The 17483-nt window shown below is 46.0% G+C and overlaps 1 protein-coding gene across 1 annotated transcript in view; it reads right to left on the reverse strand.

Moving 5' to 3' along the window:
- LOC138670345 (interleukin-1 receptor type 2-like) overlaps nt 1–17483 on the reverse strand; it is a 90122-nt gene that overhangs the window by 35719 nt on the left and 36920 nt on the right. Inside the window, exons 4-5 of the mRNA XM_069757587.1 lie at nt 17049–17178; nt 12670–12821 (exon numbers count right to left, since the gene is read on the reverse strand). Coding sequence (XP_069613688.1) covers nt 12670–12821; nt 17049–17178 — 282 coding nt within the window. The remainder of the gene's footprint in view (nt 1–12669; nt 12822–17048; nt 17179–17483) is intronic.

The raw sequence follows: 17483 nt of genomic DNA on the forward strand, positions 1-17483 counted from the left end.
TTGAAAAAGTAAAACAGTGCTCCTTCCCTTCCGAGTTCTCCTGTGCGCCCAAACAGTGGTTCCCCCCAACATATGGGGTATCAGCGTTCTCAGGACAAGTTGGACAACAACTTTTGGGGTCCAATTTGTCCTGTTACCCTTGGGAAAATAAAAACATAGGGGATAAAATATCATTTTCGTGGAAAAAAAATATTTTTTATTTTCACGGCTCTGCGTTATAAACTGTAGTGAAACACTTGTTGGTTCAAAGCTCTCACAACACATCTAGATGAGTTCCCTGGGGGGTCTAGTTTCCAATATGGGGTCACTTGTGGGGGGTTTCTACTGTTTAGGTACATCAGGGGCTCTGCAAATGCAACATGACGCCTGCAGACCAATCCATCTAAGTCTGCATTTCAAATGGCGCTCCTTCCCTTCCGAGCTCTGCCGTGCACCCAAACAGTAGTTCCCCCCAACATATGGGGTATCAGCGTTCTCAGGACAAGTTGGACAACAACTTTTGGGGTCTAATTTGTCCTGTTACCCTTGGGAAAATAAAAACGTGGGGGCTAAAATATCATTTTCGTGAAAAAAAAATATTTTTTATTTTCACGGCTCTGCGTTATAAACTCTAGTGAAACACTTGTTGGTTCAAAGCTCTCACAACACATCTAGATAAGTTCCTTGGGGGGTCTAGTTTCCAATATGGGGTCACTTGTGGTGGGTTTCTACTGTTTAGGTACATCAGGGGCTTTGCAAATGCAACATGACACCTGCAGTCCATTCCATCTAAGTCTGCATTTCAAACGGTGCTCCTTCCTGTTGTGAATTCTGTGGTCAGGCTCCCTCCTGTGGTTAAGAATGGTACTTCGGCTGGTTCTGTCCATGGACTTTCTCTGGTGCCTGTGGGTGTTTCTGAGTTTCCTTCCACAGGTGACGAGGCTAATTCGTTAGTGGGCTGCTCTATTTAACTCCACTTAGATCTTTGCCCCATGCCAGCTGTCAATGTTGTACTATGGCTCTACTTCGCTCCTGCATCGTTCTGAGTTCCTGTTGCTCCAGCAGAAGCTAAGTTCCTCTGTGCTATTTTGCTTGTTTGCTATTTTTTCTGTCCAGCTTGCTTTTGTCAATATTGCCTTGCTTGCTGGAAGCTCTGGGACGCAGAGGGGCACCTCCCGCACCGTGAGTCGGTGCGGAAGGTATTTTTCCCTGCACTCTCTGCGTGGTCTTTTGTAGGTTTTTGTGCTGACCGCAAAGTAACCTTTTCTATCCTCGGTCTGTTCAGTAAGTCGGGCCTCACTTTGCTAAATCTATTTCATCTCTGTGTTTGTATTTTCACCTTTACTCACTGTTAGGGGTCGAGTTCCCGCTTCTGCACAGGGGGAATCTCGAGCCACCTCCGCTGCGGTCTCCCATTCTTGTCCAGCCGCAGTGGAGTCTGCTCAGCAAGGACGTCGGTCCCAGCGTCTTGCTCATTCTCACTCTGTTCTGAGAGTTACTGCTGCTTCTCCAGTCTCTGCCATTAAAGTCAGTGCTGGTCAGCAGCGAGCGGACTTCTCTGGGACTAAGTCCTTGTCTGCACGTACTGAGCATGCCCAGGGTAAGATCTCCCGTTGGAGATCGAGGGTCATGTGCTCAGGCTCTGCAGCACATTCCATTGGTCCTCTTGGCAGGTCTTGGAAGGGCAAAGGTGCTGTGGCCACTTCCTGTGCTGCTGCTATATAAACTGCGCATGACCGCACGGCCATGCGCTAGTATTGTCTTTCAATCGCTAATGTGTGTATGTTGTGAGTGCAAGTCGTCCTTGGATACCCCTACCCTATTGAATGACTGTTCGCGGAAGGTGTATGGCTGCTACCTAGCGCCCGACTTATCCTACAGCACTAGTCACACATTATAGCGTCCAGTTGCTGTGACCGCCAGTACGGCGCCGTGCACTTCCTCTGTGCTTTCCTTACCCAAGCCTGGGTGGTTAGTGGCGTTCGTCAGTGCGGCACTGCATGCACTCTTGTGCCTTAATATTGCTCTTCAGTTTCCTTACACACCCAATTGCGGTGTTGTGCCAGCAAGGGTCTAATCGGACTTCAATCCTAGTTGGGGTTGAGTTCGCTGACTACTTGCTCACGCTTTAGGTGCGGTACCGTGGTCCTGTGCCTTAACAGGATTGCTTCTTTCACGCTGGGTGAGGTTAACCCACGCGTGTATACTTTAGAGTACCGCCATATAGTCTGCTAATTGCTAGCAGCAGGTTTTCACCTGCACGGTGGACCCCGGACTGCGAACGCATCTATACCATCTGTCTTGGTGCGTTCCGCCAGTCCTAACAGAATACTAGCGCCAGGGTCTGGCTAGTAAAATGGCGGACGACCAGCGTTTACAGCGGTACATCCAGCAGCTGGAGGGAAGGTTGGCGGCTCTTGAGCGTTCAACCTCAGCTGTGGATGTTACTGCTGTCGCTGTTCAGGCTGCAAGTGTGGCTGCAGCTACCTTGTCCACTGCCGCTCCTGTACCGACGCTATCTCGCCTCCCGCTACCAGAGAAATTTTCTGGTGACAGTAAGTCCTGTAGGGGTTTCGTGAGTCAGTGCTCAATACATCTCGAGCTTCTGGCCTCTCGTTTCCCTACCGAGCGGGCTAAGGTGGGCTTTATAATTTCCTTATTGTCGGACAGGGCGTTGCAGTGGGCTACGCCGCTGTGGGAGCATGGCGATCATGTGGTGCAGAGTGCTCCGTTATTCCTGAGCACTCTGAAACAGGTCTTTCTAGGACCTCGTGTCACCCATGACACGGCGCTCCAACTGTTGGCACTGACTCAGGGCTCGTCCTTGGTCAGCCTTTTTGCCGTCCATTTCCGCACTCTAGCATCTGAGCTGGAGTGGTCGGATAAAGCCCTTATCCCTATATTTTGGAGGGGGCTGGCTGACCACGTTAAGGATGCTCTGGCCACTAGGGAGATTCCCGCCACACTGGAAGAGTTAATAACAGTATCTACTCGCATCGACCTCCGTTTTAACGAGCGGAGGTTAGAGCGAGCCCAGTGTAGGCAGAGGTTTCGGCTGGCTCCCACCTTCGCCAAACCTTTGGAATCTCCAGTCCAGGCTCCTGAGGTCCAGGAACCTAAGGTGGTGTCACGAGCGGGATCTAAGTCCCAGACCGCTCGTGCACTCCAGGGTTGCCATGTATGCCAACAGTCAGGACATCTTGCCACCAGATGTCATCAGCGGTCGAGTAAACGTCAGCGTCTAGTGGTAGTAGGTGGAGGTGCACTAGACACTGCGACATTTGCCTCCAAATTGTCCTTTAAGGGGACAATTACCTTTGGCTCATCCTCCCACTCGGTAGACCTCTGCGTGGATTCTGGGGCGGAGGGCAATTTTATGTCTTCTGCCTTCGCCCAACGTCACGCAATACCCCTGGTTATGCTATCTCAACCAGTAACGGTACGAGTGGTGAATGGGTCGACACTCCCCGCACAGATAACACATCAGACCATCCCTGTTACTGTGTCCATGTCGCCATCCCATCAGGAGATTATTTCTCTGCTCATCATTCCTGAGGGTATTGATGAGGTCCTGTTGGGGATACCTTGGCTACGGTACCACTCTCCTCACATCGAGTGGTCCTCAGGCAGAATTCTGGGATGGGGTGAATCATGTGGGGGTAGGTGTCACCGAGAGTGCGTTCAGGTTGCTACTACTGAGGTACCCGCAGATCTATCCTCTCTTCCCAAGCAATATTGGTCTTACGCAGACGTGTTCTCCAAAAAGGCGGCGGAGACCCTTCCGCCCCATCGCCCCTATGACTGTCCTATCGATCTCTTGCCTGGTGCGGAGCCTCCCCGGGGTCGAGTTTATCCATTATCTCTCCCGGAGACGGAGGCCATGTCTCAGTACATTCAAGAGAATCTGGCAAGAGGGTTTATCAGGAAGTCAGTGTCACCTGCTGGGGCAGGGTTCTTCGTGCAGAAGAAGAATGGGGAACTACGTCCATGCATAGACTACAGGGGTCTTAACGCTATCACCGTTAAGAACAAGTATCCTTTGCCCTTGATATCCGAGCTCTTCGATAGGCTTCGGGGAGCTAGAGTGTTTACTAAATTAGATCTGCGGGGTGCTTACAACCTGATTCGCATCCGTGAGGGGGACGAATGGAAAACGGCGTTTAACACCAGAGATGGGCACTATGAGTATCTGGTGATGCCCTTCGGGCTCTGTAATGCCCCAGCCGTTTTTCAAGACTTTGTCAACGACATCTTCCGGGATATGCTTTCCACCTCAGTTGTAGTCTATCTGGATGATATTCTCATCTTTTCTCCAGATATTGACTCCCACCGGAGAGACGTTGGCAGAGTCTTCGACCTCCTACGGGCAAACTCTCTTTACGCTAAGTTGGAGAAGTGTATGTTTGAGCAGGAGTCTTTGCCGTTCCTGGGCTATATCATCTCCGCCCAGGGATTGGCTATGGATCCTGCCAAACTACAGGCTGTGATGGTCTGGCAAGAGCCCTATTCTCTTAAAGCGGTGCAGCGCTTTATGGGGTTCATTAACTATTACCGCCAGTTCATTCCCCACTTCTCAACTCTGGTAGCTCCCTTGGTAGCCCTCACCAAGAAGGGAGCGAATCCTAAATTGTGGTCGGAAGAGGTCTCCAAGGCCTTCACTTCTATTAAGTCCCACTTTGCTAGCGCTCCCATCTTACATCGTCCCGATGTGGATAAGCCATTCCTAATGGAGGTGGATGCCTCATCCGTTGGTGCTGGAGCAGTCCTCTATCAGAAGGATGCTCAAGGTCGGAAGCATCCATGCTTCTTCTTCTCTAAGACCTTCTCGCCAGTGGAGAGAAACTACTCCATCGGGGACAGGGAGTTGCTAGCAATGAAGTTGGCCTTTTCGGAGTGGAGACACCTTCTGGAAGGTGCGCGGTTTCCCTTCCAGGTTTACACTGACCACAAAAATTTGGTCTACTTACAAACAGCCCAGCGGCTAAATTCTCGCCAAGCCAGATGGTCCTTGTTCTTTTCCCGGTTCCACTTTTCTCTTCATTTTCTCGCCTGGGAGAAGAATATTCGTGTTGATGCTCTCTCTCACTCCCTTATGTCAACTGAAGAGGAGGAAGAGGAGCCTCGGCTTATTGTTCCTTCTGAGAGCCTGAGAACCGTAGCGCCGGTTTCGCTTGAGTCTGTGCCTCCGGGCAAGACTTTTGTGCCCATTAATTTGCGACCGGAGGTTCTCTCTTGGGCTCATTCGTCCAGAGTGGGTGGACACTTTGGGACAAAGAGGACATCTGAGCTACTGGCGAGGACGTACTGGTGGCCGCATATGGTCCGGGATGTCAGGGATTATATTCTGGCGTGTGTCTCCTGCGCCAAAAATAAATCTCCGCGTCAAAGGCCAGCTGGGTTGCTCTATCCCTTGCCGGTGGCAGATAGGCCCTGGGAGATGGTCGGGATGGACTTTGTCGTGGGTTTGCCCAAGTCTCGCGGCTGTACCATCATTTGGGTCATCACCGATCATTTCTCGAAAATGGTGTATTTGGTGCCGCTACCACGGTTACCTTCTGCACGGGCCTTGGCTGCGTTGTTCATTAAGCACATCTTCCGCCTACATGGTATGCCTGACAAAATTGTCAGTGACCGGGGTCCCCAGTTTGCGTCTCGGTTCTGGAGAGAGCTATGTCGTCTTCTCAGTATTGAGTTGAATCTCTCTTCCGCTTATCATCCCGAGACGAATGGGTTGGTAGAGAGGGCCAACCAGACCTTGGTCACATACCTGCGACATTTTGTTTCAGCCAGGCAGGATGACTGGGCATCCTTGCTATCATGGGCAGAGTTTGCGCTGAATAACGCCGTAGCCGACTCCACTGGACAAACCCCATTCCTCCTCAACTATAGTCAGCATCCACGGGTACCTGTGCCTATGCCCGTGTCTTCCGCAGACTCCAGGGTGGCAGACTGGGCTGTGGACGCACGGGATATTTGGGACCGCACTCAGGATGCCATTCGGGCCTCTAAGGAGAGAATGAGGTCCTCCGCCGATGCTCATCGGCGCCCCGCTCCGACCTTTGCTCCTGGCGACTTGGTGTGGCTCTCCGCCCGTAACATCAGGCTGCGAGTTGAGTCCACTAAATTTGCTCCTCGCTACTTGGGTCCCTTCAAGGTCCTTGAACAGGTTAATCCTGTGGTCTATCGTCTGGCCCTTCGTCCACGCCTTGGTATCACCGACACCTTTCATGTGTCCCTCCTTAAGCCCGTATACATGTCCCGGTTTTCTGAGTCATCTGCCGGGACATCGGGTTCGTCTACGGACGATTTCGAGGTGAACGCTATCTTGGGGTGCAAGGTGGTACATGGCAATAAAAATTTTTTGGTGGACTGGAAGGGTTACGGCCCTGAGGATAGGTCCTGGGAGCCTGCTGAGCACATTCGGGCTCCGCAGCTCATTGCTGCCTTCGAACGTAGCGAGGCCCAAGGAGGGGGGGCCCTAGGAGGGGGGGGTAATGTTAGGGGTCGAGTTCCCGCTTCTGCACAGGGGGAATCTCGAGCCACCTCCGCTGCGGTCTCCCATTCTTGTCCAGCCGCAGTGGAGTCTGCTCAGCAAGGACGTCGGTCCCAGCGTCTTGCTCATTCTCACTCTGTTCTGAGAGTTACTGCTGCTTCTCCAGTCTCTGCCATTAAAGTCAGTGCTGGTCAGCAGCGAGCGGACTTCTCTGGGACTAAGTCCTTGTCTGCACGTACTGAGCATGCCCAGGGTAAGATCTCCCGTTGGAGATCGAGGGTCATGTGCTCAGGCTCTGCAGCACATTCCATTGGTCCTCTTGGCAGGTCTTGGAAGGGCAAAGGTGCTGTGGCCACTTCCTGTGCTGCTGCTATATAAACTGCGCATGACCGCACGGCCATGCGCTAGTATTGTCTTTCAATCGCTAATGTGTGTATGTTGTGAGTGCAAGTCGTCCTTGGATACCCCTACCCTATTGAATGACTGTTCGCGGAAGATGTATGGCTGCTACCTAGCGCCCGACTTATCCTACAGCACTAGTCACACATTATAGCGTCCAGTTGCTGTGACCGCCAGTACGGCGCCGTGCACTTCCTCTGTGCTTTCCTTACCCAAGCCTGGGTGGTTAGTGGCGTTCGTCAGTGCGGCACTGAATGCACTCTTGTGCCTTAATATTGCTCTTCAGTTTCCTTACACACCCAGTTGCGGTATTGTGCCAGCAAGGGTCTAATCGGACTTCAATCCTAGTTGGGGTTGAGTTCGCTGACTACTTGCTCGCGCTTTAAGTGCGGTACCGCGGTCCTGTGCCTTAACAGGATTGCTTCTTTCACGCTGGGTGAGGTTAACCCACGCGTGTATACTTTAGAGTACCGCCATATAGTCTGCTAATTGCTAGCAGCAGGTTTTCACCTGCACGGTGGACCCCGGACTGCGAACGCATCTATACCATCTGTCTTGGTGCGTTCCGCCAGTCCTAACACTCACAGTCATTATATGTGGGGGGCTGCCTTTTCCTTTGGGGAATTTCTCTGAGGCAAGGTAGGCTTTATTTTTCTATCTTCAGGGCTAGCTAGTTTCTTAGGCTGTGCCGAGTTGCATAGGGAGCGTTAGGCGCAATCCACGGCTATTTCTAGTGTGTTTTGATAGGTTTAGGGATTGCGGTCAGCAGAGTTCCCACGTCCCAGAGCTCGTCCTTATTATCAGTAACTATCAGGTCCATTATTTGTCCAAACCACCGGATCATAACACCTTCCCTTCCGAGCTCTGCCATGCACTCAAACGGTGGTTCCCCCCCACATGTGGGGTATCAGCGTACTCAGGACAAATTGGACAATAACATTTGTGGTCCAATTTCTCCTGTTACCCTTGGGAAAAAAAATTGCTTGCTAAAACATCATTTTGTGGAAAGAAAAAAATATTTTTTAATTTTCACAATGCTACATTCTAAACTTTAGTGAAACAATTGGGGGTTAAAAGTGCTCACCACACATCTAGATAAGTTCCTTAGGGGGTCTTCTTTCCAAAATGGGGTCACTTGTGGGGGGTTTCCACTGTTAAGGCACGTCAGGGGCTCTCCAAATGCGACATGGCGTCCGATCTCAATTCCAGCCAATTTTGCATTGAAAAGTCAAATGGCACTCCTTCCCTTCCGAGCTCTGCCATGCGCTCAAACAGTGGCTTATCCCCATATATAAAGTATCGGCGTACTCAGGACAAATTGCACAACAAGTTTTTGGGGTCCAATTTATCCTTTTACCCTTGGGAAAATAAAAAATTTGGGGCAAAAAGATCATTTTTTGTGAAAATCAATATGAAATTTTTTTTACGGCTCTACATTATAAACTTCTGTGAAGCACTTGGAGGTTCAAAGTGCTCACCACACATCTAGATTAGTTCCTTAGGGGGTCTACTTTCCAAAATGGTGTCACTTGTGGGGGTTTCCACTGTTTAGGCACGTCAGGGGCTCTCCAATCGTGACATGGGCTCCGATCTCAATTCCAGCAAATCTTGCATTGAAAAGTCAAATGGCGCTCCTTCCCTTCAGAGCTCTGCCATGTGCCCAAACAGTGGTTTACCCCCACATATGGGGTATCGGCGTACTCAGGACAAATTGTACAACGGCTTTTGTGGTCCAATTTCTCCTGTTACCCTTGGTAAAATGAAACAAATTGGACCTGAAGTAAAAATTTTGTGAAAAAAAAGTTAAATGTTCAATTTTTTTAAACATTCAAAAAATTCCTGTGAAGCACCTGAAGGGTTAATAAACTTTTTGAATGTGGTTTTGAGTACCTTGAGGGGTGCAGTTTTTAGAATGGTGTCACTTTTGGGCATTTTCTGTCACATACACCCCTCAAAGTCACTTCAAGTGTGAGGTGGTCCGTAAAAGAATGGTTTTGCAAATTTTGTTGCAAAAATGAGAAAGCGCTGGTCAACTTTTAACCCTTATAACTCCCTAACAAAAAAAAATATGTTTCCAAAATTGTGCTGATGTAAAGCAGACATGTGGGAAATGTTGTTTATTAACTATATTATGTGATATAACTCTCTAATTTAAGGGCATAAAAACTAAGAGTTTGAAAATTGCTAAATTTTCATAATTTCCGACAAATTTTTGTTTTTTTCACAAATAAATGCAAGTCATATCGAAGAAGTTTTACCACTATCATGAAGTACAATATGTCACAAGAAAACAGTGTCAGAATCACCAGGATCCGTTGAAGCGTTTCAGAGTTATAACCTCATAAAATGACAGTGGTCAGAATTGTAAAAATTGGCCCTGTCACTTAGGTGAAAACAGGCTTTGGGGTGAAGGGGTTAAACAACACTTTTTATGGATATCTTTGAGAAATGGCTTTCTTCTTGCCACTCTTCCATAAAGACCAGATTTGTGCAGTGTATGCCTGATTGTTGTCCTATGGACAGACTGTCCCACCTCAGCTGTAGATCTCTGCAGTTCATCCAGAGGGATCATGGGCCTCTTGGCTGAATCTCTGATCAGTCTTCTCCTTGTTTGAGACGAAAGTTTAGAAGGATGGCCGGGTCTTGGTAGATTTGCAGTGGTATGATACGCCTTTCATTTAAATATGATCGCTTGCACAGCGCACCTTGGGATGTTTACAGTTTTGGAAGTCATTTTGTATCCAAATCCGGCTTTAAACTCCTCCACAACAGTATCACGGACCTACCTATTGTGTTCCTTGGTCTTCATGATGCTCTCTGTGCTTCAAACAGAACCCTGAGACTATCACAGAGCAGGTGCATTTATACGGAGACTTGATTACACACAGGTGGATTATATTTATCATCATTAGGCATTTAGGACAACATTGGATCACTCAGAGATCCACAATGAACTTCTGGAGTGAGTTTGCTGCACTGAAAGTAAAGGGGCTGAATAATATTGCACGCCCCACTTTTCAGTTTTTGAATTTCCACAAAAATTTAATATAACCAATAAATTTCGTTCAACTTCATAATTGTGTTCCACTTGTTGCTGATTCTTCACCAAAAATGTACATTTGGTATCTTTATGTTTGAAGCATGATATGTGGGAAAAGGTTGAAAAGTTCCAGGGGGCCAAATACTTTCGCAAGGCACTGTATATGGAGGACTATGTAATGTCCTTTACTGTATGTAAGGCAATGTGAGGCCCATTATACTATATGGAGGGCAATGTAGGGCATATTTTACAGTAAGGAGGACTATGTGTGGCCCATTAAACTATACGGAGGACTGTGTGGGGTCCTTTATACTGTATGGAATGCAATGTGGGGACCATTTTACTATATGGAGGACTATGTGGGGCCTATTATACTGTATGGAGTACTATATGAGGCCCATTATACTATATGGAGGACCATGTGGGGCCCATTATACTGTATGGATGGTAATGTTGGGCCAATTTTACTGTAAGGAGGACTATGTGTATCCCATTATACCTTATGGTGGACTGTGTGAGGGATATGATACTTTATTGGAGGTAATGTGGGGCCCATTATATTGTATGGAGAGCAATGTGGGGCCCATTATACTGTTTGGAGGACTATGTGTGGCCCATTATACTGTATGAAGAATTATGTGGGGCCCATTAGACCATATGGAAGGCAGTATGGGGCCCATTATACTGTATGGAGGACAATTTATGGTCCATTGCCTTGTATGGAGGGCTATGTGGGGCCCATTATACAGTATGGAAGGCAACATGGGGCCCATTACACTGTAGGGAGCACTATGTGGGGCCCATTATACAGTATGGAAGACAATGTGGGACCCATTATACTGTAAGAAGGACTACGGAGAGCCATAATACTACCTGGAGGACTATGTGGGGCCTATTGTACTGTATGTAGGACTATGTGAGGCAAATTAAACTATATGGAGGACTATGTGGAGCCGATTATACTTTATGGAGGACTATGTGTGGCCCATTATACTGTATGGAAGGCAATGCTGGGGTCATTGTACTGTATGGAGGACTATATGGGGCCCATTATACTGTGAGGAAGGCAATTTGGGGCCCATTATACTGTATAAAAGGCAATGTGTGGGCCTTTTATACTGTATGGAGGACTATGAGGGGCCCATTATACCGTATGGAGGAATATGTTGGGCCTATTATACTTTCTGGAAGGCAATTTGGGGACCATTAAAATGTATGGAGAACTATGAGGTATGCGGAGCCATTATACTATATGGAGCACTTTGTGGGGCCCATTATACTTTATGGAGGACTATATGGTTCCCATTATTCTGTATGGTGGACTATGTGGGGCCCATTATAATGTTTGGAAGTCAATGTGGGGCTCATTAGTCTATATGGAGTACTATGCAGACCCCATTATACTGTATGGAAGGCAATATGGGGTCCAATATACTGTATAGATGACTATGTAGGGCCCATTATATTATTTGAAGGATAATGTGGGGCTTATTATACTGTATGGAAGGCAATATGGGGCCCATTAGACTGTATGGAGGACATTATGGGGTCCAATATACTGTATGGAGGAGTATATGGGCCCAGTGATACTGTATAGAGGACTATGTGGGACCAATTAGACTGTATGGAGGACTACATGTGGTCCATTATACTATTTGGGGGGCTATGATGTCAATTATACTATTTGGAAGGCTATGTGGTGCCATTATACTATATACAGTACTATGTGGGAGCCGTTATACACTATGTAGTGCTATGTGGTGCATATTTTCCTGTTTGGAAGGCTATGTGGAAGCCATTATACTGTTTTCAGGGCTATGTAGGGGATATTATACTGTTTGCAGGTCTATGTGGGGGCCATTAAACTGTTTGCAGGGCTATGTGGGAGACTATTATACTGTTTTAAAGGCTATATGGGGACCATTATACTGTATGTGAGCAATTATATAGTGTGAAGGTTTTGGTGGGGTCCATCATATTGTGTTGAGCGCTGTGTGGGGGGCCATTATACTGTTTGAATGGATTTTGAGGTCCATCATACTATGTGGAGGGGTCTGGGGGTCATTATACTGTATGATGACCCATAATACTGTAGCATAAATGTCTGAGGGTCACAGTTAGGGCATCAAACTTTATTGAGATCACCAAACTTTGCCATGGGGTGGGTGAGGGGTACAGTAGGGTCATTATACTGTGCATGTGGAGAGTACTGTTGAGGAATTCACTGTGGGGTTATCGCATTGTATTTGGAGTGGCACTTTTGTTGGCATAATACTTTATGGGAGTAATGAAAGGGAATCTAGGGGCTTCAATAGGAGGAAAATTACTTTGTAAATGCTGCAAAGTTGTGAGTTATTGAGACATGCTCTTCTGCCACCAAATATGTTTATTATTTTTCTTGAGTGGGTGCCCAATTAAAATTTCTGCTATGGGACTCCATGATTTCTATGTACCAGAGTTCCTAGTGGCCCAAACCACTGATTAGAAAGTTATCATCTATCCTATAGAAATTAATGACAATAAAACTAAAAAATGAAATATTATACTATTGTACTGTTAGCAGGTAATATTTTAGAAAGGAATTGCAAAATGTGATTCAGATATAGAATCTTTGTAATTTTGAGAATATATATCAGGCAATATGTATAGTTTACTATTATTAATATGTATATTATTACTGTTACACATTTGGCACGACTTCCCAATTAGATATTATAGTATTCTCTATGTACCATACATCTAATAAAGGTATACAGACCTGTATTTAAAGCTCTCAGATAAAGTGTTGAATTGTCTGTCCCCCATGGGCTGTCTACTATACATGTAATAGGGATGCTGAAGATTTCTGGGATAACATCATATATGTGAAGCGTAATGTTAACATAAGTTTGATCTTCTTTGACAGATACTCTGTAAAGCAACATATAAAAGAACAAAAGAGTATGCAACATTTTTAATAAGCAATGTTCATTTTAGAGTAATTCACTCTAACCTATACGCTTATTATCCTGGTACAGCCAATGCCACATGTACTGACTCCCTTTGTCATCCCAACCCCCTCCCCCCTTCTTTGCAAAGTGGTAGTGAATGCTGAACACGTGAACTTGGCCTTAGTCAGATATTTCTATGGTTACTGAAGTACAAATAAAAGCTTTTCAAATGTTTTATACTTTTATTGCCAATTACATCAAATTTATACAGAGACTTAATATTTACAGTGTTGTCTCTTATTTCTAAAGACTTACCGTATTTTTCAGTCTATAAGACATATCAGACCAAAATTTTGGGGTGGAAAATAGGAAAAATAGGAAAAAAAAGATTTTTATAAGATGGGGGTCCGTCTTATAGTCCAAATTTAAGGTATCTTACCTGGGAGCCGGCGGCGGTGAAGCCAGGTCACAGGAAGCATGGTCCCTTCCTCAAGGCGGCGGCAGAAGTGGGGCAATGCTGCGGGCCCTGGGTGGGAGGAGGGGGTATCCCAGTGGTGCGATTCTGCAGGTCCGATGTTGGCAGTAAGGCAGAGCAGAGTGCATTGCATTGAGCAGGGTCCCTTTCTCATGGAGCCCGTGGTGGCAGAAGTGTAGCAATGCTGCTGACAGGTGTCGGCTCTGAGACGAGCAAAGTGCGTGAGGAAAATGGCCCAGCCGAGATCTCAATCTCCACGTGCATCCTCTGATGGCCATTTCCATGAAGCCCACAGCCTCATGAGAATGGCTTCTGAATGCGGCCCATGGCTTCAGGAAAATTGCTGCCGGGAAACCAATGATGTACTCCGCTGTTCTCACAACTGACACAGGGCCGTAGCATCACCACACTTTTGCTACCACTGGCTCCCTGAGGAAGGGACCCTGCTCAATCACTGCCACAACCCCCCAGTAAGCCTACATTCGGACTATAAGATGCACCTCCCATTTTCCTCCCAAGTTTTGGAGGAAAAAATGTGTCTTATAGTCTGAAAAATATGGTATGTATTTATAGAATTGTATGTATGGAATTTACCATGATTTCTGTGTCTTCGTTTGTCTACCCACTTTTTGAGCATTGACTTCAGATTCTCAATGGAATTGAGATCTGGGGGGATTCCTGACAATGGCCTTCATCATAGAAAAATCTTTTTGGGATGCACAGGAATCGAACTGCAGAGGACTGGGGTAAAGTTATTTTGTCTGATGAAGCCCCCTTCAGAATGTGTGGGAGGACATCTGAAATGATTGTCCTCCCACAGGTGAGAGCTACCATGATTCTTGTGTCGTACTAAAAGTAAAGCATGCTGAGAACATTCATGTGTGGGGCTACTTTTCATCCAAAAGAGTGGGTCCACTCACAATTTTGCTAAAACACTAACATGAATATAGAATGGGACCTAAACATCCTCCAAATCTAACATTTCCCTCTCTGTGTGACCCAGAAGTTGATTTTAAAGTGTAGACCTATGGTCAAGACAACGAGGCTCTATAGGCATACATGGTAAAAGAGACCTCAGGCTAACACATAGATCATAGAGTGATCTGGACAATCTGAATTGGCGTTACATAACTCAAAAGAGGAGCAAAACTTCACTGGATACCTGAGAAGATGATGATAAGTGAATATGTGAGAGAGGGCCAGGGCCGTAGTCGTGGCTGAGATTAACAGGTCTTGCTCGCCCTGTTCTCCCGTCACATGCAGATAACTGCCTCTTTATCTTTTGCACCGTAAGGGCCTTCTCTCCGGTGCCTAAGGTCCCCTCCGGTCATTGTCGTACAAACAGAGACACTGTCCAGTTGCAACTTGAAACGTAAAACTTTACATCCTTCTTTGCACAGCACATCCTTGGCAGACACAGCATTTGCATAGAGTTTCCTACAGCTCACACTTTCCACTTTCCCTGCACTCTTCCCTTGGTCCTTCAGTACGTGCCCAGGTCGTACCACTTCTTGTGGTAACGTAGCGTCCTCCCTGTCCAGACTCACTGCGCTTGGGGATTCCCTCGTCCATTTCGCAATGGATCTGAGGGCGTCAGCCCATGCAGTGAACTTCAACATGTTGAGCGACATATGTCCCCGTACTGCTGTGGACCCGCTCTTTCTTCTGCTTCACCACTGCTGTACCCTGCTGTACCCTGATGTACCCTGTGCTGGTTCACCTGCACTTCTGTCCACCGAGCCCTGGATGGCTGGGTTCCTTGTCTTAAATGTTGCGGGGCCCACTGTGTTACCCTGGACCTATTGTCCTCCAGAAATGTCTGGGCTCTCCAGCCCTCTTGAGCTGTTTCAGCTCCCTGGCTTTTCTGACTCACTTCAAGAAATGCACATGTATTAACCACAGCTGGCCCCTACTATATTAACTAGTTACTATACTTAGCTTTTATTACCTAATACTACTGTGCCACATCTAGTGTCCTAATTAAGGTACTGCTTTCCTAAAGTAACCATCTTCAGCATATACATAAAGACAATATACAGTATAAATATATGTACATAACAGCACCAGATACGGCATTTAACTACAACAACATAAATCATTTAGTACTAGCTTCAACCGGGACGTGCTTAAATTGTGAGAGCATATACCAGTCTCTGTCACCCCTTACAAATATATTAATATACTGACTCTACACTGCATAAACATACACTGCCTTGAAAAGGTATCCTGTGAACTTTTCCACATTTTTTCATGTTACACCCACAAACTTTAATTTTTTTTATTTATATTTTATGTGAAATGCCAAAGCATGACAGATCTACACTAGAAAGGTTTAGATTAAAGCATATTCATGTTTGTGAATGGCCCAGTGACAGTCCAGACCTAAATCCTATAGAGAATCTGTGGCAAAACATGAAAATTGCTGTTCAGAGACGTTCTCCTTCCAACCTCACTGAAGTAGAGCAAATTTGCAAAGAATAGGCAAAAATTTCAGCATTTAAATGTGCAACGCTGGTAGAGACATACCCCAAAAGACTAGTAGCTGTAATTGCAGGGAAAAGTGGTCCTAAAAAGTATTGACTCAGGGTGGCTGTATACAAATGCACATCATAATTGTCAGATTTATATTTTTAAAATAATTAGAAAATCATTATCATTTTCTTTACACTTTACAAATACTTGCTGCTTTGTGTTAGTATATCACATAAAATCCAAATAAAACACATTTCAGATTGTGAGTGCAACTTGAAAAAAATATGGAAAAGTTCACAGGGTATGAATATTTTTTCAAGGCACTGTATACACAATTTTAGGGAAAAAAAGTTCATATAAGTGCTTCTTTAAAGAGTTGCTCCATAATCAAAATGTATCACTTATTCATAAATCAGTAGCACATTTATGAACCCTTTGCCACTTAGGCTGTGATTGGGGCTGCTTGACCTTCCTTGTATGTTTCATATTATTCTATATGCTACTATCAGGACCTCTCCATAGAACAGCAAAGCTGATAACAGCCATTGTGGCTAATCATGCTTAAAGGCCCCCATAGATATTAGACTAACGTCGGTCAAACCAGCCAATATCAACGGGTTCCGACAATACTCCAATGTGTATGGGAGGACCCGCTGACTGATCATTGAGAGAGATGTTGAACACATGTTTAATTTCGGACTGCCGATCCCTTTTTTCTCCCAGAGATAAACCGCCAGCTAACATGAAAGCCTGTGGCTTTCTCAAAGAGATTACAGAGATGACAAGCCTTAGGCCAGGTTCACATTGCGTTAACAGCAGCCCGTTCAACACATGCGTTAACGGGCTGCTGTTACCGGAAGTGCCGAATTTTGCTAGCGCTAGCACAGATAGAGCTAGCAGATGCTCTATCTGTGCTAGCCGTGACGGACCCGGAAATGCTGCAGCCCGCGTCCCAGGGTCCGTCACTCAATGACGGCACATCGCAAGCGCACGCCCATTGTGGGTGTGTGCTAGCGATGCGTCCGACATAGGGATTAATGGCGGCATTAACGGACTGCGTTACACCGCGTTATGCCATGGTGTAACGCTGTCCGTCTAACGGACTGCCAAAACGAAATGTGAACCAAGCCTAACAAGTGCTCCTGTGTATCGGAAAGTTGATTGAGATGGATATCAGCCAAAATCATTGTTTGGCTAACAGCTATCTAATGTGTATGGCCTGCTTTAAAGTACAACAATGGCACATAATAAAGTACTTACCTATGAAGACCTTCTTGAACACAACTGTCATTTTGGATGAAAGTTCCATTAATTAGCCAATAAATATTTATCAATTCTATGGAACTATTAAATCCAAGCCAAGCGGAGCAACGTAGATCAATTTTTGAGCCTGTGCAAAAATAAATAATAATAATGATAAAGTGAAAAATAATAAGTAGAATAAGTGTCAGAGTATGTAGATGAAAACCCTAATTGAGAAAGGAAATGGTAATTCTCAATTGTCAATTTACTTAAGCATTTTCAGAAGCAGCTACAATCCAAATTGCAGAGTAGAACTACTACTATCGGTTTTTGAGAAAAAAAAAATCACAATTTTAACCCCTTCGTGACATGCGCCGTACTAGTACTGCGCTGCCGGCACTGCATTAGTGCCAGCAGCAGTACTAGTACGGCGCACCGATCACCGCGGTCTCG

This window comes from Ranitomeya imitator, chromosome 3, assembly GCF_032444005.1.
Source record: "Ranitomeya imitator isolate aRanImi1 chromosome 3, aRanImi1.pri, whole genome shotgun sequence".
Lineage (NCBI taxonomy): Eukaryota > Metazoa > Chordata > Amphibia > Anura > Dendrobatidae > Ranitomeya > Ranitomeya imitator.